At 40.8% G+C, this 22167-nt stretch overlaps 3 protein-coding genes and 1 long non-coding RNA gene across 4 annotated transcripts in view; all 4 read left to right on the top strand.

Moving 5' to 3' along the window:
* The first annotated feature begins 3641 nt into the window (after positions 1-3641).
* Positions 3642-5315, top strand: LOC145493103 (uncharacterized). Its single transcript, XM_081472505.1, has 2 exons — positions 3642-4016; positions 4183-5315. The coding sequence occupies exons 1-2, from the start codon at positions 3785-3787 to the stop codon at positions 4968-4970; spliced, it is 1020 nt and encodes a 339-aa protein (XP_081328631.1). The 5' UTR covers positions 3642-3784; the 3' UTR covers positions 4971-5315.
* A 2582-nt stretch (positions 5316-7897) lies between these two features.
* Positions 7898-22167, top strand: part of LOC145492631 (uncharacterized) — a 79021-nt gene continuing 64751 nt past the window's right edge. The window contains exons 1-2 of the mRNA XM_081472053.1: positions 7898-7973; positions 18678-19103. Of these exons, the coding sequence (XP_081328179.1) occupies positions 18901-19103 (203 nt within the window). The 5' untranslated portion in view covers positions 7898-7973; positions 18678-18900. The remainder of the gene's footprint in view (positions 7974-18677; positions 19104-22167) is intronic.
* LOC145493796 (carbohydrate sulfotransferase 11-like) overlaps positions 7970-22167 on the top strand; it is a 116519-nt gene continuing 102321 nt past the window's right edge. Inside the window, exon 1 of the mRNA XM_081473270.1 lies at positions 7970-8461. The gene's annotated coding sequence lies outside the window, so the exon portion shown is untranslated. The remainder of the gene's footprint in view (positions 8462-22167) is intronic.
* Positions 11211-15396, top strand: LOC145492732 (uncharacterized). Its single transcript, XR_014050047.1, has 3 exons — positions 11211-11314; positions 14845-14897; positions 15097-15396. It is a non-coding gene; the product is annotated as an uncharacterized LOC145492732 (long non-coding RNA).

Here is a 22167-nt window from a genome sequence, read left to right as displayed (position 1 = left end):
TGGTATCCAGAGGGGCCCTGCTAAATACAATTTCTAAAAATATAAAATGTCTAATAGTTTAAAATAGTTATAAAAATAGAGTTAAAAAAAACTAATGTCTAGTAGTTGAAATAGTTATATAAAAAGAGTTTAAAAAATTGAAACGAGTTACAAGCATGAACTGTTAGGGAAAAAAATAGATATCATAAATTAGATGCTATAAATAAAATGGGCTTTAACAAGATTTTTAAAAGAGGAGAGTGATACAGCTTGTTGGATTTTACAAGGTAGTGAATTAAAAAGGGCTGTGCCAGAAAATCTAAAAGTACGTTTGCCAAGGCTAAGTTTGGGTTTGGGTAGATGGAGGTCAGCCTTCCTTCGAGTGTTGTAACCATGTACATTGTAGTTCCTAATGAAATAGTTACTTAAATACTGAGGAACTAAGTTATGCAAACATTTAAAAACTAAAACACATTTGTGGATTTTACGGTTGGTTTCTAAGTCAGTCCACCCTAAAACATTAAAAGTATCTCTAGAAGAGTCACGCTTGAGAATGATACGGGCAGCACGGTTTTGCAACCGCTGCAGACTTTTGCTGGAGCCAACAGACAGTTCACCCCAAGCAGTGTCAGTATAACTTAAGATTGGCTCAATAAGGGTATTGTAGACACACTTCGCTGCTTTAAGAGTGAGGCAAGATCGTATGCGTGCTAGAAGTCCTAGACGCTTATTAACTTTTTTACAAGTAGTGTCTATATGCTCTTTCCAGTGAAGCTGTTCATCGAGCATAGTCCCAAGGTAAGTGAACTTCGTCACTCTCTCTATGTCCTTGCTTTGAATCTGCAGGACAAAGTCTGAGGTGGTTTGCAGCAGTTGTCTTGTTCCAAAGAGTAACCCTTTGGTTTTGCTCTGGTTTAGTATTAGCTTACTGTTCACCAACCACTGCTCAACACGGTTGAGGTCTTCTTGTAAATTTTCCCTGATGTTGCTAGCCTCAGATCCAGAATAATAGATAACAGTGTCATCCGCATACATGCTAATCGACGAGTGCAGTAAACAGTGAGGCAAATCGTTTATGTGTATCACAAATAATAGAGGCCCCAACAAGGAACCCTGAGGAACACCGAAGTCGAGAGGAAGGCTGGATGATAACTCCTTTCCATATTGAACTCGCTGCGAGCGGGTGGTGAGATAGTTTCTGAACCAGCCGAGACTGTGCCCTCTAACTCCATAGTGCTCTAGCTTGTGAAGGAGACATTTGTGGTCAACAAGATCGAAAGCCTTTTTTAAGTCAATAAAGGCAGCGCCAGTCAACTGTTGTTTGTCCATGTGTTCTAATATATGATCAACCAAGTGGACAACCGCGGTTTCGGTAGAATGCTTCTTACGGAAGCCGGATTGATATACCGATAGAACTTTGTTAACCTCAAAAAATACTAACAGTTGAACTTGGACCGCACGTTCCATGACCTTGGAAACGAGGGGGAGAACTGAAATCGGACGATAGTTGTTCTCGTCATCCTTTTTTCCTGCCTTAAAAATGGGAGTTACTTTAGCCTCCTTCCACTGAGATGAGATTTCGCCAGACGAAATTGTGAGGTTTATGAGATAAGTGATTGGCTTGGCTATTACAGAGGATGCGTCTTTGAGGAGTTTTGCGGGGATTTTGTCAAGCCCGGTAGCTTTGGATGATTTTAGCTTTGACAGCTCATGGCGCACGAAACTGGCGCTAACTTCTTGCAGAGTAAAGTCATTAACTCTGGGGGCTAAAATTCTTGGCAAGGTATGGTCTTTGAAGACGCTGCATAGATTCTTTGCAATTGATGAAAAGAACTTGTTAAAGTTCGTTGCCGACATTGTTTCTGATCTTCCGGACGCAGATTTCTTTTGTTTAGGTAAGATCTTGTTTAGTGTTCGCCACATTTCTTTAGAGCTTTGATCATTTGAGAGCTGGCTGGAGTAATAACAACATTTTTCTTTACGCATTTTTGTGTTCACAGCATTACGTAATCTTTTGTAGTTGCTCCAGTGAAGCTCTTTGTTTGTTGACATCGCTTTTTTGTGTTGATGATCACGCTGGTGCATGAGGTCTTTTATTTCTGGCGTTAGCCATGGCACGGATCTTCCGCGGACACGGCGCGTGACAACGGGCGCGTGTTCATCGGCCGCTGTGAGAAATAGGTCTTTGAATGACTGCCACGCATCATTAGGAGTTTGGTCAAGTTCTAAGATATCCCATGGGATGCTGTTTAGATCCTCGCAAAACAAAGCGGGGTCGTAATGTTTATAATTCCTGGCCTCAACAATCCTTGGCGGTGGAAGCGGAATTCTGTGAAGTTTCCTAATTCCAAAAATGGCCGAGTGATCGGAAAAACCGATCGGTAATACTCCAGATACATAAAGTTCAGGCTTTGAAGTAAAAAATAAATCAATAAGAGTTCTAGAATTTTGAGTAATCCTGGTAGGGTCGGTAATGAGCTGCTTCAAGTTGAATAAATTTGCAATGCGCTGGAAATTTTTTGTCGCCGCATTTGGTAAAGTATAATCAAAATTGAAATCACCAAGTAGAACAGTTTCGAGACTTTCATTTACGTGGTTATTTAACATTTCCTCCAAGCTGTCCGTAAATGTCGAAGCGTCGAGGTTTGGTGGTCTGTAAATAGCCCCAAACAGGATCTTTTTACTGTTCGGTTGTGATAACTCAAACCAAAGAGCTTCGATATTGTCGGCGGGAGTATCGAGGCGATTGAAACTCAAATTATCTGCTATGTAAACAGCTATACCACCCCCATGGCGGTCTCTGTCTCTTCTCATTAGCTGATACCCAGGGAGAGAAAGCTCTACATCCGAGAAAGAGTCGTCCAGCCAAGTTTCATTAAGGGACAGGACGTGAGGTTTGTACTTGTCACAAAACAGCCGCAACTCGTCCATCTTATTCCTCAGACTACAGATGTTGATGTGAAATGCCCGGAGACCTTTCGCTTCGAAAGGCAGTGATGTTGCAGGCCCTGGATTTGAAGACACATCGTTAGCCAGGAGTATTAGGTTTGCAGCTAGTGTGATATTCAGAAGTTTCGCGGCAAGGACTAGCTTCGACGTCGGCGCCATTTTAGAAGATGATTTGGAGCTTGACTTCGTTTCGGATGGTGCAGAGTCGATTTTAGGTCGGTTTAGGTCCTGGGATGTCGATAGAATCTGTAGCCTATCATGCATAGGTAGTTTGGAAGCATTATTGAAGAACTGGACAGCGATTAAACCAACTAAGAGATAGATTATTAGGGAGCGAGAGAAACGTGACCAGCCCGCCATTATGACAATGCTGATGATTTCGACAATGCATGTGTCATTGACAAAGGCAATTACCCCGTTCGGAAAACACTAGAATCTTGGCACACAACAAAAACCATCGACGCGGAAAACAACTCAAAACCATTGCCTAGGCAATACTCGATTTTATTGTAATCAGACCTCATTTACATTTTTATCTTCTAGCTTTTTTCACGCTTGTTTTTATTCTCAATTTTTCGCACCCCATTCGTATATATTTTCGCTTGCGCGCCACATTTTTCATTCGTGAAAGGCTATAGACTGATAGCCGAAAGCTTATGTTTTCAATATATTTTTAACCAGAGAGCGTTTTTATTCCAAGACGATCTCTTTGTTTAGGTTTTTGCTTGGTCACGTGATCGCGACCGTGCACAACAGAAACGCCAAGATGGCGTCCGAAGTCTCGTAGAAATTGAAGTTCGAATCAAAAATTCTGGTTTTGGCTGTTAAATTTGCTGTTGATTGATCGAGTATCGTTATGCCAGGAGATAATTGTTCTGTGTTTGGCTGTGGCACAAGTAGAAGGACCAAAGGAGTAGGAATATGGAAGTTACCGAAGGCAAAAGATGAGGAGCACAAGAAATGGAGAGAAGATTGGCTCGGGGAAATTACGAAGACAAGAGAAGTTGATCGCGACTTTAAGAGACAAGAAGAAAACGACAAGGTGTTTACATGCGAGAAACACTTTCATCCGGAAGATATTGAAACATGTAAGTAGTAAAATAGAACAACTTCTGGTTAAATACATTGCGAATTTGCGGTGATCTGTTTCAGACTTAGTGCATAACACATAAACATTTGAAACATTCTTAGGCAAGCTAGCTCCAGACTTTCTTCAGTATTTCTTTACTTAACGTACCTTGTTTTCTTCTGCAGTTCATTCAGAGAAAATGACGAAAAAAAAGCCAAGATTTGGCTCGTTACCTGTGCTGAATATGCCGAAAAGAACTCACGATACTCCTAAACCGAAACAAAGAACTCCTCGCTCTGTAGTGAAAGATCATTTGCCAGTGCCACGACAGGCCGTGTATAAGAACTTCAAAGAACTGTGTCAACGAACATCAGGGCTAAAGAGCTTAAACGACTGGAATATGAAGTTAATGAACGACAGATTTGTTGTAAAAAAGATGCTGGACCCTTTCCTCATTCCAGAATTTGAAATTATTATCGATGACAGCCTTGGCTTCACAATTAAAGTTTTTGGATGCTTTTTGCCTGAAGATCATGCACTGTATCTTGAAAACCTAAGGTCAACCAGGCATGTGACTGTATCCGAACTTGTAAAAAAGCTAGAAAGCTATAAACTGTGCAGTGGGGTGCAACCTGGTGAGCTGACAAGCAAGCTTTTCCATCATGTCATACCTTTGAGTGCTGATCCACTGTGTGAAGATGATCCAGGTCAGCTTTTCCCCAGCAAAGGCTACTGGAGACTGAAGGACTGTTCAGTTATGTGCAATGAAGAGGAGTCTGTTTGCGAACCTTGTAGTGAGTATCTTACAAGTGCCATGAAGGTAACAAAAGCAAAAGAGAGACGACTTGCTACACCTGCCCATGTGAAAGCACCAGTGTCAAAAACAAATCCGGAAAGGCTAAAAGTGACCTTGCAAAGCCAACGCTTAAGATGTGCTGAACTTGAGGAAAAACTTAATGAAATGAGCATGTAGATTCAGAGAAATAGCATTGAAGTTGATCATGAACTCAGCAATGATTTTGCAAGTATTCTCAGTGATGCAGATAGGGAAATCACACCATTTATGAGCCTATTCTGGCAACAGCAGAAGAAGTTATTTGCCAGTACGGCCAAAGGTGTCCGTTACCACCCCATGATTATCAGATTCTGTCTGTCGCTTGCCGCCAAGTCTCCTGCATGCTACGAAGAGCTGCGGAACAGCAAAGTCCTAGTACTGCCTAGTCAGCGTCGTCTTAAAGACTACCGCAATTTCATCAAGCCAAAGAGGGGTTTTCAGGAGGAAGTTGTTGAAGAGCTAAAAACTCAAACTAATTCCTATTTTGACATTCAAAGATATGTGGTATTGCTGTTTGATGAGATGAAGATAATGGCAAACCCTGTACTGGATAAAGTGACAGGTGAACTTATTGGTTTCACTGATCTTGGAAATCTAGAACTGAACTATGGTGTACTAGAGAAGGTAGATGAAATTGCTACTCATGCCCTAGCCTTCCTTCCAGTAGTCTTGGCAGTAGTACAGGATTCAGTTTCCATTAAAAGGTAATGAAAACTTACGATTTTCTTCCTCTCCTAGTGCTACCTCTGCGGCAGAATTTATTGAAGGGTCAGGACGACGGCTACGGTTAATTTCTGCAGACCGGCGCCATTATTTACTTTTGGAGTCTCGCAAGTCTTGAGAATTGATCAACTTTAACGCAACCTTCACCTCAAAACTGGATCTAGAGCGTATACAAGTATTAAAGGAAGCTATTTGCCACTACTCAGAAGGTCAACAAAGGAACCTGAACGGAAGAAGATGTATTTTCACCGGGTGCTAGGGTTATGCAAATGAACTTTGACACGAGCGATAGCTATGTAAACACACTGACTGTGGCAGATTTTAATCTGTTCTCGCGTGCAATCCAAGGAGATACCCACCGGTTTGAACTTATAGAATGGTTGATTGAGGTATGAAATTTACTGTGATGTGCTTTTTAGGCTTCATTTAGACCCAACTTTTGAGATTTTCCCCGTCAAATTTGGCTAAATTTTAGTAGGTGATCAAAGGCCTCGGAGTAGGGTGTCTTCCAGCCTAGGTGGTAAGCTTAGAATTTTTCGAAAACTTTCCATATTTCGTCAGTCAAAGTTATGAATGTACCTTAAAATTCGTATGAAAACGAAATTCCGTGAGCTGCATTTTAGGCGACGTAGCACGCTTCACAAAATCGGTGAATTTTAAATTTCTGATCACATTCGGCGACCTCAGTTCGGCCAAAATTCAGTTTTGGCTCGTAGCAAAGCAAAAATAAGGAATTGGAAAATAATATATTGCTTTTTTATATATGTGTGTCAAACCCTTTTCACTGACGAAAAATGAAGGAAAAGTATTTTTGGTCCCGAAGTCGAGTGGACCGCTTTTAGCGGGACTGCCACTTAAAATGCTGTAATTGAAGAGGTGAAGACATACCACAGTGATAGAGGAAACACCCAAGAAAGCTCGAATCTTTTCGTGTTGGGCCATTTTTAGTGCGAAGTCATGCTCGGTCGAAGAGACGCCAGTTCAGTTAAGTTGCCATCGCAAGAAGAAAACGTGGTCCTTAAAACACAAGAGTTTGATTGGCTAGAGTCTGAAACTAATGGTGCGTTTCTTTAAGAAAATCCAAGATTGGATTCTTAAATCCGAAAGAATCGGAAAACGGATTTTGCGTTTCTTTACCAAACAGGTCAATCCAAGATCTCTCGGATCATGGTGCGTCAAAGGATTCCGCCGAAGAATCCGTTTTCGGATTCTTTCGGATTTAAGAATCTTGGATTTTGTTAAAGAAGCGCACCCTAAGTTTGATAATATGATAAAGTTTTTTGCATACTGCCGAGTTTTAAGTTCGAGCAATTAGTGCAGAAATTATTACTCAAAGAACTGTAACTTTTTTACCATAGTTAATAGAGCGGAATGGTTATGAAACCCGACAAAGTTCTTTGTTGTATGTTTTTTTTCGCCTTTTTGGCCTTAACCGTGCACAAAATAATGTAGCTGTTTATTCCGTACTGAGAAACTAACCAATAGAAACGTTTTGGTTACGTAATTCATGCACAGTGTTTGGACGCAAAACAAAAGATTTTGCACGGTCATGGACCACTTGAAACCTTTGTTTGCTTCTTTGATGTTTGAAGGGGTTCATAACCAGTCGCCTCTATTAACTATGTTTTGACTAACTATTTGAAACATCTCACTTGAATTCATTAATCTTAGTTAACCCGCGGTTAAATTCTCAAGCATTCTCGAAAAGTTAATGTCAACTGAACCTCGTCAAATGCATCAAGCGTGTGCCGTGATTCTGTTTTAAACCGAGCGTGATATCATTATTTACTACTTATTAACCGACAGCTACCTCTTCAGTTCCACCAGCAGCTAGTCAACAATGAATACAGTTAAAAGGAGCTTATCGAGAGCTCTCAAGATGATCCAGCGACAGAAAATTGAATTTGAAGTTATCCATATTTTCATTAAATTTCCGGACGTTTCACGTCGGTTCAAAACACAATCACGGCACACGCTTGAAGCATTTGACGAAGTTTAGTTGGCATTGACTTTTCCCAGAATGCTTGAGAATTTAACCCCGTGTAAATAAAAGTAATGAATTCAAGTGAGATGTTTCAAATAGTCAGTCAAAAAGTTACCGTGCTTTGAGTAGATTTTGAGCAAATACTTTCTACACTAATTGCTTGACCTCAGAACTCGGCGGCATGCTGGAACTTTAACATATTAAAATTGATCTATCAGGTGAAAAACTTACTTCTAGACTCTAGCCAATCAAACTCTTGTGTCTCAAGTATTATGTTTTCTTCTTGCCATGGCAACGTAACTGAATAGGCGGCTCTGCGAGCGAGCATGACTTCGCACTAAAAATGGCCGTCCACGACAAGGTTCGTGCTCTCTTGGGTGCTTCCTCTTTCACTGTCTCATGTCTTCTCCTCTTCTACCACATCATATTAAAAGGTAGGACTCTACGCAAAATTGTCGCAATGTAGTCCTCGAACGAAAAACGTAAACGAGAAGTACAGCTACTGTGAAATCTCTCTATTCGACTAGATATCGTATTTAAATGGTGGGTTGTTCGTTTCAAGAGTTTTCAGATAAGTAAAATGACTGACTTAGCTCCTTGTTGATACTTGTCGGCCAAAATAAAATAGTTTGGTAGAAATTCCGACCTAGAGAACCCTAAATATATATCCATATATTGTTTTTTTTTTCTTTTAAAACCCATTGAGAACAGCTAGGACTCTAACTCACGTTCGTCGCTTGTTGACGGGCGGTATTTTAGCGTTCGTTCAACACGGATTTTGCGAAGAAAAGCTGGAGATTATTGTCGGAGGTCCGGAGTTTTATTTTAAGGTGGCGTGGAAACTGGAATGAAAAAATCTCACACTCAAAGCAGTTCGGTGTTAAATTGAAGCTTTTGCTTGACACGAGCGTACCACCGTCAGGTAATTAAGGCCCGGTTTAAGCGTCGCAATTTACATGCGCCGAATCGAATTGCCGAATTAAGTGCATGTAAAATTTGACGTTTAAATCAAGTAAATGCGACATATTTCAATTAAATGCGAGTTCAGTCGAATATTTGACTGATCCAGTCGAATATGCGACTGAAGTTCGACAGTTGATTTAAACGCGGGATTTTACATGTGCGAATCTAATTCATAAGTTATGTTAAATAAATTATGTTAAATAAATTGCGTTTGCTCGAATGGGAATTAAAGCCCCGGCCAAACGATCGCAACATGTCAACGCAACATATCGCAACCGTGACATTATTGGGCGCAACATGTTGCGCGCGTTTGGCCACCGTCTTGCGATGTGTTGCGACATGTTGGGTGTTGTTGGCTCAAATTTGACCATTTTCAAATTTGAGTCAACAACACCCAACATGTCGCAAGACATCGCAACAGGGTGGCCAAACGCACGCAACATGTTGCGCCCAACAATGTTGCGATATGTTGTGCTGAAATGTTGCGATCGTTTGGCCAGAGCTTAACACGTCGCTATCGCGGGTGTCTACAAAACGAAGACCTAAGACCTAAGACCCAAAAACGAAGACTTGTTTTTTTTACAAGCCTATCAAACCAGAGACAGTCAAGCCGGGTCAACGCTTTTCTTCAGACAACAACTGACGCGAAATTAATGGGGTCTTCGTTTTGTAGATAAGGCCGGCTCGAACTACAAAACGAAGACCCTCGCTAAAATGCTTTGTTCGTTGTCAGCTTAAGCGAAATCAATGGGGTCTTCGTTTTGTAGATAAGACCGGCTCGAACTACAAAACGAAGACCCTCGCTTAAATGCTTTGTTCGTTGTCATCTGACGCGAAATCAATGGGGTCTTCGTTTTGTAGATAAGGCCGGCTCGAACTACAAAACGAAGACCCTCGCTAAAATGCTTTGTTCGTTGTCAGCTTAAGCGAAATCAATGGGGTCTTCGTTTTGTAGATAAGACCGGCTCGAACTACAAAACGAAGACCCTCGCTTAAATGCTTTGTTCGTTGTCATCTGACGCGAAATCAATGGGGTCTTCGTTTTGTAGATAAGACCGGCTCGAACTACAAAACGAAGACCCTCGCGTAAATGCTTTGTTCGTTGTCAGCTGACGCGAAATGGGTTCTTGTTTAATGTTGACAGTTTTTATCGGCTAATGCCCTGTAGACGCCACTTCTTAATAGTAATTTGAAAAGAATAAAAAATAGAATAAAATAATGTTCCTCTCGGCAGGTGCAACCAGGTGCAAATCGTGACATCTGGACTTTTGCCACCGGAAGAAGTATTTGCGCGAGGGTCTTCGTTTTGCAGTTCGAGCCGGTCTTATCTACAAAACGAAGACCCCATTGATTTCGCGTCAGATGACAACGAACAACGCATTTAAGTGAGGGTCTTCGTTTTGTAGTTCGAGCGGGCCTTATCTACAAAACGAAGACCCCATTAATTGATTTCGTGTCGGCTGACCGTAGCTACTAAAACGCGGAACCACCCAAAACGACCCAAAATGACCCAAAACGACCCACAACCATCCACAACGACCCACAACGATCCACAACGAACCCAAAACGATCCAAAACGACCCACAACGAACCAAAATACTCCAAAACGACCAAAAACGCTTTTGATAGTTTTTAAACACTGTCTTGGATTGTCTTGGTTGACTAAACTCATCTCCAGGGCTCCCCGACAAAATAAAATAACTGGAAAACAAAGTAACTGGATTCTGATTGGACGAGAGCAGTACTCCCTAGGAGAACCTATTGCTATTTACTTTTCTTTCCGAAGTTGACCCGAAGTCTTTCGACGAATTTCGAAGTTGATTCGAACACTAACGAAAATTTCCGATGTCGATTCGAAGACTTTTGGAGTTGAACCGAAGTTTTCCGAAGATTTTCCAATGTCAGCCCGAACACTTAGGAAGGTTTCGGATGTTTACCTGGAGTATTCTGAAGACGAACCGAGGATGAATTTTGTTGAGGTCGAGCGAATTCCTATACTTATTTTTTTTCGTGAGCCTCGAAGGAGGAGGGGGGGTGGTGGTCGGCATGAGGAGGGGTGTATCTCCAATTATTCACGCTATGAAAATGTAGTGTAGTGTATTTTAGTTGAGAAAATGCCTTGTCTTAAAATGAGTCTGCAAAGACATACCAGCGATTTGTTTTTTCACGTGATCTGCTGTTTCCTCCTCCTCCTTGTCCCCCGAGGAGACTTCAGACTTTACGACTTCCTGAGGCAAAGGGAAGAGCCACGTGACTCCACGTGACGAAATGTTGCGTTACAATTACAATTTGGGAGAAAATACAGATCCAATCATTGCCACGCATGCATGCGTAGTCGATGATGGCGGCCTCGCAGGAAGACCAAGAACATATCTCAAGTATGGATACTTTATGTTTGTGTTTTCATATGACCGCTCTGTAGCTTGTTACCTTTTTTGTAACTTTGAGCTAAATAGAACTTTATTTAAGAAAAGCCAATTCTACTCCTTTGATGCTGATAAACAGCCCTCTCACGGCTTGCTTCATTCATTTCTATTTCTTATTTTGTAGAAGTCATTATTTCATCTGATTCATCTGACGCAGAAAATGGTGAGTGACTTGGGCTAGAACTATAATCTTTACTATAATCATTAATGAAATTTTTCACTTCGCAAAGTACAGATTTTTCACTTAGCAAAGTAGAGATTTCGCAAAGTACAATTTTGCAAATTACAATAAATAAACATGCTTCCCTTATGTATTTGCAGATCTTCCACAGTATCTATCGTCAGCAAGGCCACCAAAGCTGGAGGAAAGAGGTGCTGTTCATAAGGTAAAACTTCATTTGTAGGGAAATTCTCAAATGTTGTTTGTGTGATTGTAAGGGCAAGAATATGAAGGTGTAGCCTGCGTAGCAAGCGTTTCCGTGGGGTTTGGAAGCAAAGAAAGACCGAGGAACCGGATTTTCGGTGTTTTGTCTGCGCGGAAAATGGGGCGAGAACCAAAAAAAAGAAGGAGGGGGTGGGAGAGGGGAAGGAAGGAAACGCTTGCAGACAAACCCCTGGATTTTGAAAACCTCCGTTCGCCAGCGAACGGAGCTCGTGATTGGCTGGGCTAGTCCAATATTATTGACATGTGTCGATCAAAGGTATTTTAATACCTTTGAGTGCCAGACAAAGGGGGAAGACGCGTTCGAAGCTTGGTTACAAAACGTTTTAACTTTTCTCGCTGAACGAGGATTTAGTCGTCAGCTTCGACAGTACGGTAGAAATCCTGTACTGCAATGCCGACGCTTTGGTTTTTCGAAGCCTGCACATTATAGCAGAAGCAAGCGCGACACAATTTGCAGCTGTTCCTTTAATTTTAACATCACTTTTTTGAATGCCACATGCGGCAAGGACAAGATAATAAACCACGGAACAGAAAATTAGCACTACTGCGTGGGAAAACTTAGTGATTTCGTCTGGCTTGTTACAAGGCAACATGTTGTCGAAAGTACTCCGACATTTCATTAAAAGCATTTTTGTTGACAGCATTTAGAACCTCTGGGTACAATTCTGAATGATTTGTTATAGTGTTAGCTGCGGCATGCCAGTTTTTGTCACATATTTGCCTTACCAAAAATTTAGTCGTCTCGTCGCGGGGAATTCTTACGAGGACATTTTATAAACAACTTTGACTTGGAGGTCGCCTAGGGGAAGATTATCTTTATTCAGATACTGGTCAAGATTATCGTTATTTCTCCTCTAAGATGTTTGAAGCCTCTCCTGCCCAAATTCCAAAGTTTGCCGAGGAGACTTTCCGTTGTTTGTTTTTTTTGCATTGCAGCGATAACAGTCGAACCGATTTGCGGATCTGGCGTTTCCAGCAAACGCTTCTTTACTGGAATTGCCTTTGTGGGAGTTGACTTGCTAATTTTACTTTGTATCGATTCCTGGACGAATGAATACAGTGATCCAAGATTTCGAATCATGCGAGCACAAGGATTACTAACGCGACTGGAATACTTCTCACAGTTTAACTTTCAGGCAGATTTGTGCTAAAACTTCACCCTTGCAGTCCTTCCTTTAAGACGGATTGAGTAGCTTGATTAAAAATTACCAAATTTAATTCATCGAGATTTCTCCGTTCCCACCGTGCGCTCGTTGTTTCAGACATATTTTGACACGTAAAGTTTATTTTGGTTCAAAGTTCACTTCCGCTACGGAAGGCCCAAGATTTTATTGGTTAATTTATGACAGCCGATGACAGCACGAAATCTCAGTGTGCGCACTCCGGCATGAAAGGCCAAGTGGGCGGTTTTCAAAATCCAGGGGTTTGTCTGCAAGTGTTTCCTTCCTTCCTTCCTTCCCCTCCCCATCCCCCCTCTTTTACTCGCTCTATTTTTCGCGCTGTAATATTCTTTGCTCCCGAACCCCACAGAAACGCTTGCTACGCAGGCTAATGAAGGTGCTATTGCTTCCATTTTCACTGTGGGAGACGCGTGGATTTTCACCGACTCAAAGCCGGCCATGAAGTTACGTTTATTTGATATAAGCAACTGGAAGCTAAACCTCAGAAATCGTTTTATCCATTCTGTACGGCTGGTCATTTTAGCAAGGGACAAATTTTATACCGTTAAATATCTGGTTGCGCCACAGTTTAATTTAATAGGGCAAAGGTCGCACTTTTTCCACGATGTCGCAGCATTCTGCCACAGGGGGTCGAGGGGGCGCACGTTTGCGAAATGTCTTCTTTTTCGATTCCGTTTCATGTACGGTTTGTACCAATGATTACTTCAAACAGCAACTCCGAGCTCTAAAAGCAACATTTCATCAGCTTAAGAAACAAGCTGACTAATTTGGACCTTAGAAGTATGCACACTAGGCGTCTTTGCACCATTGCGAAAGTAATGATGGATGATAAATGATCCCGGTGTTTCAGGTTTGATTGAATTTTTTTCCATTTAAATTTTTTGATTGGAGTTTTTTTTTACCAATTCCCATTTAAGTCATTTGGCATGGAAGATATGGCCTGCTTTGGGGCAGAACACCAGTACGGTTTCCTTGACCACATGTCTACTCATGACACAAAGGTCGCACATGTCGCGCAGAATTTGTGTGGTAAACATAGGTGCTAAATGTGACCTCTGCTCAATGAGAGTTATCTTTCTGATCTGAGCGTAACGGAAATTATAGCCAAAATTCTAAGTACTGGTAAGGGAAACAGTTTTTTTTTTCGTTAAAAAATTGAGTCCACTTTACGAAACAGCAACCAGAGGGCGTTATCGTGCTGTGATCTGAAATAAGAACAAACAGGGTTTAGAAAGCCCGTTTCCGGTAGTTAGGTCATCTGGCGGAAAACGGACTTTTCTCGCTTGCAAGGGACCGCAATGGGTTGAGATGTAAGAGAAGCTATAAACGCGGGTCTAACAAAGCTTGGCTTCAAGTAAATTCGACGAGCACAGTTTTCACAGACAATTTAGTCGATCAGCTTTCTTTGTCCAGCCTCGCACCAACGAAAAATTCTCAGTTCACGCAAGCTGGCGACTTGGTGAGGCCCGTTCTAATAAAAGCTTTCGGCGATAACTCGGGTTCGAAACACCTTCCACGCACAAGATACAGACTGTTTCTTTCCATTTTGAGGAAGCACTGACCGGGAAACAGTTTGCTAGGGTCATGTCAATTTATTGTGAAATTCACACGCGTATCCAGTCATTTGAGGAATTATTTGAACGAGCGATAAGCAGGCGGGCTGTCAAATTAACTTCACACCCATCACTTTTCGCGGCTACAATATGCAAATTAAATTTAATCTCTTGCAGGCGGAACAAGTCAAATAGTTTGAAAGCTCAAGAGAAGCCTCGGAAGACTGCGCTATTTAATGCGTGCGGTTCTCAATGTTATTTTGAAAATTAAGAATTCGCTTTTCAAGGCGCAAACTGTCATTACATTTAACAGGAAAATTTTGAGAGGGTGGTAAACGGGGGGTATAGATCACGTTTCACTGAAAATAAAACGGCCCTTTCACAATTCACGAAAAATATCATATTGACATTTCACGGAAAGTAAGAGAAAGTGTTTTAGAAAATCACGGTTCACGGCTACTATGGAAATCACGATTCACGGGGAAAAAAATAGTCATTTGACATTTCCCAGGAAGTAAGAGTTTTTTTTTATATACGTGTTCGGTTTCTGGTGTGCCGCTGGGACTCTCTGGGATCCCTCCGCTTCCCGTTTTCTATTTTGCATCCCTATAAGACTAGACACCAAAAATCTCCATTCCTACCCCTATCCCTACCCTATCCCAGACTCGTTTGTTCTGTATACTTGCTGAAAACATGATTCCTTAAGAGAAACATTATTCTGTTATATCTTGTCTTAGGATTGTCAAGAGCCCAAAAGTAGACCGGAGAGTATTCTCTCATCTTGTTCTGGGTGAGTGACAACATCAATACGACTTGCATGTAGTTTATAGTTTCTTTTCAGTATTCATTTTATTATTGTTACTTCTGCATCATATGTCTTTAAAGAAATTACCCTTAAAAAACGCTTTTACGTCGAACAGAGAATTTGACAGCTACATTAATACCGATCAATATTCGATACATTAATATAGATTAATATCTTTCCACAGGGAGAAAAAGGAAACTATAGAAAATCTGGAAGGAGATCACCAAAGCATTCTTAATATCCTGCTACAAAATCCCGAAGACTTCAACCTCAAACAGAAGCCTTCCGGAATACGAGAGAACAAGATGTTCACGCTGGATATGAGAGAGATTCCGATATCATCTGCCAAAGCAGATGACAATGGGTCATATATCTCCAAAAGCTCCGCTACAAAGTTCTATATGTACAACGCGGAGGGGTCGCGCACATCCCACAAGGATGAAAATGGCGAATGGTACGTCAACATCAGAACCTCGAAAGGATACAAGAGACAAAGTGTCTCAAAGAGTTCGATCAGCGTTCCTCATTCTGTGCCATAACCGTGCCAGCAAGAACACTTACATTCTTACCTGAAGGGAGCCACAACAGCTTTGTAGCGAAAGGGTTACAAGTTGAACACGATGAAAAGTAACTTAGTGTGGTATTTTCGAACATGATAACATTAACTCGTGCCTTAACAGTGTCGAAGTCAGTGAGCATCACCTGTTTTGGTAATTATATTACGCTATGTCGCCTCAACATTGAAATGCATTCAGAGATATGTTGGGGAATCTTTTTATAGTTGTTGTTCTTGTTTTGTTATAGTTTTTTATATGTAAAGGGAGAGACACTTGTGCCTTAACAGTGTCGAAGTCAGTGAGCTTCACCTGTTTTGGTAGTTATATTACGCTATGTCGCCTCAACATTGAAATGCATTCAGAGATATGTTGGGGAATCTTTTTATAGTTGTTGTTCTTGTTTTGTTATAGTTTTTTATATGTAAAGGGAGAGACACTTGTGCCTTAACAGTGTCAAAGTCAGTGAGCTTCACCTGTTTTGGTAATTATATTACGCTATGTCGCCTCAACATTGAAATGCATTCAGAGATATGTTGGGAAATCTTTTTATAGTTGTTGTTCTGGAGTTTTGTTATAGTTTTTTATATGTAAAGGGAGAGACACTTGTGCCTTAACAGTGTCAAAGTCAGTGAGCTTCACCTGTTTTGGTAATTACATTAAGCACTTTCTCTTCGATAAGGAAATACATTCAGAGATATGTCAGGTTATCGTTTTATAATTGTGGGTCTTGAAAAGTTTTCGATATAAAGGGAGAGACACTAGTGCCTTGACAGTGTGGAAGTCAGTGAGCTTCACCTGTTTTGGTAATTACATTAAGCACTTTCTCTTCGATAAGGAAATATATTCAGAGATAGGTTATCGTTAAGAATTGTGGGTCTTGATAAGTTTTTGATGTAAAGGGAGAGACACTTGTGCCTTAACAGTGTCGAAGTCAGTGAGCTCCACCTGTTTTAGTCATCCTGGTTTAGGTAATTACATTAAGCACATTCTCCTCGAGAACGAAATGCATTCAGAGAAATATATTTTTAAGTAGGAATAGGCACTTGTTCGGTAAATCAAGAAAGTAAATTAGAAGGTTGAGTATGTCTCATATTTAATTTATTATTACGTTATGAAATGTCGAGGGCCTGCTTGCAGTCAGGATCGTCAACGTCAGCCCCTTTAGAAAGAACTCCTTCAGCACCAAGATATGAAGTCTTTAGCAGAGATAAATTTCATATCTCCAAGCAACCATGTAATATTCTGTTTATTATAACAAAACCTACTAATTACGATGTTTTTGAAGATTTTCCGAAGATTTCAAAAGATTTGCAAAATGTTGTCCGAAGGTCGTACGAATGTCTCCGAACATTTTCCGAATTTTTTCGAAAATTTCCGAAGATTGCCGAAGATTGACGAGGAAGATCCGATGATGTTTCGACTTAATATCGATTTACTTTCGCTCATTCAGCATTTAAACATGGCAAACTTGTCACAAAATGTTTCGAAATCGATATCTTAACATCGGGGAGCCCTGGGGACGAGTTTAGTCAAACAAGACAGTGTTAACTATCAAAGGCATTTTTGGTCGTTTTGGAATATTTTGGTTCGTTGTGGGTCGTTTTGGATCGTTTTGGGTTCGTTGTGGATCGTTGTGGGTCGTTGTGGATGGTTGTGGGTCGTTTTTGGGTCATTTTGGGTCGTTTTGGGTGGTTCCTCGTTTTAGTAGTTACGGTCGGCTGACAACGAACAAAGCATTTTAGCGAGGGTCTTCGTTTTGTAGTTCGAGCCGGCCTTATCTACAAAACGAAGACCCTATTAATTTCGCGTCAGTCGGTGTCTGAAGAAAAGCGTTGACCCGGCTTGACTGTCGCTGGTTTGATAGGCCTGTCAAAAAGCAAGTCTTCGTTTTTGGGTCTTAGGTCTTAGGTCTTCGTTTTGTAGACACCCTCGCTATCGCTCGCGCTCAGCAATTTTATTCCGCAAAAAAATGCGACGTTTAAATCAAATCAGCTCAACTTGTTCATTCGGGTCGACCAAAATTAGTATTTGATTCGGCGCATGTAAAATGCGACGTTTAAACCGGGCCTAAGCATTTTGCAGGTTTCCGTGTGGGAAGTTATTGCTTATGCTTATGTAAAACCCAGTGAATCTTGATTCATTTCGCAAACGATAACTGATCTCCTTGGCAAGAATTTTCATGTTGGTTATAGCATCCCTTCAATGAGTTTTACTCATGTTTACTTCTGTCTTAGCGTGAAATTGTGGTTTTAAGAATAATTTTGTAAATCGCCTCGGGCGAATAATGGATGTGTGCGCCACATAAACGATGAACTACTATTATTATTATTAGTAGTAGTATATCAGCATTCATCCATGGAGAAGATTTTAATGGAGTTTTGACTTTTCTTTTAAGTATTTTCGTTTCTTTCGGCCATCCTGTTTCAATACAATTGTGCGATGCAGCAAGTGCAATCTGTTCTTTACAAGAATCAGTCCTGATAATAGATTGTTTTCAATCACGGAATTTTCTGATAATCCAACTGCCTGTTGAGAGCTCAGTTTAATGAGGCGTAAATTAATCTGTGGTCTACTATAGCTTATATAAAACATAAGATCTTACTTTAAAGCGTTACCGACCTAGGACGAGTGTTGACATTTCAAGATACAGCTCTCTGATCAATGATTGACGGTGAAATGATTAAATTTAGGGAGAGGTGTCGCGGATGAAGAGGTTCAATTCTAAAAGCAAAGGAATGAATATATCAGATCATAAAGTGCAAATTATGCCGCAGTAATCGATAATAAGGTGAATGTGTCGAGGACGACCAAGACTTGTTCAAATAATTATATAAAGTTGTTACCAATGAACGCAAATTTTGCAACCACACGCTGGAGTTTTGAGACAGAAAGCGGTTCTCTCCAAGGAAGGTCCTTTTAAGCCTCAGGGCGAACTACATAGCGATACATGCGCTAAGTCACGGAAAGGCATGTGTGCCAATCCACGAAAACGGTTGCTAAGGGATACATGTTTTGCAATGACGCATTCTCGAGCTCTGCTTGAATCCTTCGGTCCTGTACTGCTCAAGACTAGCTTTCTTTTTTGAGCGACTAGAAATATACAATAAAAAGATCAGCCATTGACGGAGAAAGTTCAGTGAGTAATTTTGGAAACAGCTCCCAGTCTTTTTTCATCAAATATGAGTAGTATTTTCTTTTGATTTGGCAGGATCAAGAGCAACAGTCAAAGCAATTTGGAATACAAATAAGACTTTGCTTGAAACGAAAGAACTGCTACAGGTAATAAAGCATTTTCCGTGAGTCATCTGAGACATTGATATAACTGCTTGCTAGTCAGTCTTACCTTCAAAAAAGATAAATCAAAGTAGCTGAATAGCGTGATTAAAACATACAAATGCAGTCTAGGATGCACAACACGTGACAAAAAGAGTATGGAAGCTATTTACAGAACACATGGACTACCAGAAACTCTTCACAGTGACAATGGACCACAATTCGCGTCAAAGGAATTTGAGGGCATCTTAGAATACTTGAGGATAAGCCACAAGAAGGGCGTACTCTATTGGCCACAGAGCAACGGAGAAGTGGAACGTGGCAATGAAACAATCATGACGGGACGCACAGGGCTTCTACTGTAAGTACCGCAGAGAAACGGTAGGAAATTTTCCTAGTATTCCTTACATACTCTCTCTAGGGTTCTTCGTCTTGCGGCCAGGGAAGGCGTCATAATCTGTTTCAGTGACATGCCGATGATATTAAATAAAAAATAAACCAGAAAGGGCCGACGGAATATGAGACAAACTTTAAAATGAAGTCACGATATTAATAGTGCTTTAAAAGTAAATAGTGCGTTCGATCGAGTCATTCTCGATGCTTTCAAATGATGGCGGACCCCACCGACGCCAATAATCTGGAACAAAACAAGGTCATTATATATCGCATCACGTCTAAACACACGTGAAGAAAGACTTGGTCAGGAAAAAAGCGGAAGGAAAAAAACGTGAGTGGACAAAACCGGGAATGCCGATAAATCAAGTAATCCCGCAATGATGAACGAATTACACAACACGAAACCTTCCTCTGCTTCTCCCCCTAAACCAAGTTTAGATCTACGAACTGAACTTAAAGATGCCAAAGTGCCTACGAATGGATGTTGAGCGCGCGGAGCAGACGTAAATGTCTTGTCCGGGCGTAAAGGAACGTTTGATTAATCAATCTAAAACAGATGTTAAGGAATAAGAACCCGAGTGATCTGGAATACTTGTCTGAGAATGTCGTTGGCAGTGGGAGCCACGTGCAGTATTATTATGCTCGGCAATTGAAGTTATTGTGTAGAAAATATCGCACAATTACACAGCCGAGGGCAAAAAAAAAAAAAAAAAAAACGCGGGGAGAAACTTAAGTACATGGAGGTAAGATAGATTGTCAATGCTTTAGGTGACCATGCACGGCTACCAATAGCTTAGCCGATGGCTCGTACACGCAACGAATCGGAAAAGTCCGTAAGTAACGACCTCCAAAAGAAGTGAGCCCACCCCAATCCCCTGAAAATAGAGGAACTAAGGTTCAAAAGTATAATTATTTTTCCAATCAGTAACCTGAATAACGTACGATAAACTGATGACGATTCAACAAGGGAAGGTATAGCTTATTCCAGGAGGCGTCATGAAGCGCCCTGGTGAAACAAACCTCGCAAAATTTTCATCAAGTAACAAGAAGTTACTAACAAGACCTTTTCTTCAAATTGAAATAACATAAATTGACAACATTGCAGCAATTTTAACAGGAACGCATTAAAAGAACGTTTAATCATATTGAAATTAAAAACTTGACCAGAGCAGTTAAATATTTATAAAGGAGACTAACGTAGCAGTGCATCAGGAACGGTAAAATAGGTGTCTTACATCACTGTCTTCATGTAAACTGCCCACCCATGTGCCAGCAGCATAAATTTGAACTGGAACGAAGAATTTCAAAACGATTTATGAGAACTCAGTGGTTTTACGAATTACACCCACAGCCTTAGAGGAATACAGCCCTGTTCTCATAGAATTAAAAAAAAAAAAAAAAAACCACTAAGGTAGCAGCGAATTCCGTACGACTAACACCAAGTGGAAAAAGAGTCGCCCCTGAACATAATCTGGAAAGTTTAGTTAGTTAGAACGATCGGCTGAAGTGTCGCAATTGATGTGCATTTGTTAGAAAAAATCCTAAAAGCTGCCTCTAAGATAGTGCGTTTTTATCCGAGTGAGAGCAGCTGAAGGACCGTCTTTCAGACCTGTCCCCGCTGATTTTGCGAGACGTAGCGCAGATAAATTCTAACAAGGCACCTCAAATAACGCGCGTGGATCAGACTGAACTTGTTTTTATATCCTTTGTTTGTTTGTTTGTTTGTTTGTTTGCTTTTGCTGGGCGTAAGTTTACTAACCGCCTTCACTGGACAGAGGTTACCAACAGTGGATTACGTAGGTCTTTAGGTTTTTAATTCAGAGAGAAAATAGATCCGTTTGCCTGTACACATATGGTGGTACATGTTTCAATGACGAAAAAGCCGGCACTGCTGCGTTCATTGTTTGGCTTCTTGTTATGGCGTTTTCCAAAGCCAATATGACAACTTAAAAAGTATAGTTTCTTTATGTGTTCATTTTAATGTTTTTCTACTAATATTCTGTTCGTGCGCGTGAACTGAACCTGCCATAAGGATCAAAGATTATATTCAAGTCTTCTCCATGCACAAACTTCCGTTCGCGCGTGCGTGTCGCTAACCGGCGTGGATGAGAAACTATATCTTCATTCTGAGGTCAAGGGGACAGAAGTGTAACGATAGCACGATAGTGGTTTATTGACCACTTAATATTAACTTTAATATATTGACAGCATAGTAGTCTTTTAACGATATGTCACCACATTTTTTGCATTTATCAGATAAGTTGTCTTCGATCGTAATATTTTTCTGTTTTCATCCAGTTCAACAAACTAGAATTTATCATTGTCCGATATAACAATCCATTTGTCTACCTTGTGCCAAAATTCTTTGGCCCTGTGGACTTTATATTAGTTGCAATAAACTAATATAAGTATTTCTCGGTTACAGTTTACTAAACTGCCTTTTGCAGGCATGACATTAGACTCTCTTGGTTACACTACACCCCTGGGTGTGTCACCTTAAAGTGTAGCCGAATAACATTATTAGACTCTCTTGGTTATAATACACTTCTGGGTGTGCCATCTTAAAGTGTAGCCGAATAGTGTTATTGCAGGCATGACATTAGACTCTCTTGGTTATACTACACCCCTGGGTGTGCCACCTTAAAGTGTAGCCGAATAACATTATTAGACTCTCTTGGTTATACTACACTTCTGGGTGTGCCATCTAAAAGTGTAGCCGAATAGTGTTATTGCAGGCATGACATTAGACTCTCTTGGTTACACTACACCCCTGGGTGTGTCACCTTAAAGTGTAGCCGAATAACATTATTAGACTCTCTTGGTTATACTACACTTCTGGGTGTGCCACCTTAAAGTGTAGCCGAATAATGTTATTGAAGGCATAACATTAGACTCTCTTGGTTATACTACACTCCTGGGTGTGCCACCTTAAAGTGTAGCCGAATAATGTTATTGCAGGCATGACATTAGACTCTCTTGGTTATACTACACCCCTGGGTGTGCCACCTTAACGTGTAGCCGAATAATGT

Source organism: Orbicella franksi, chromosome 7 (assembly GCF_964199315.1).
Source record: "Orbicella franksi chromosome 7, jaOrbFran1.1, whole genome shotgun sequence".
NCBI classification, from domain to species: Eukaryota; Metazoa; Cnidaria; class Anthozoa; order Scleractinia; family Merulinidae; genus Orbicella; species Orbicella franksi.
This window is presented reverse-complemented; position numbering and strand designations above follow the sequence as displayed.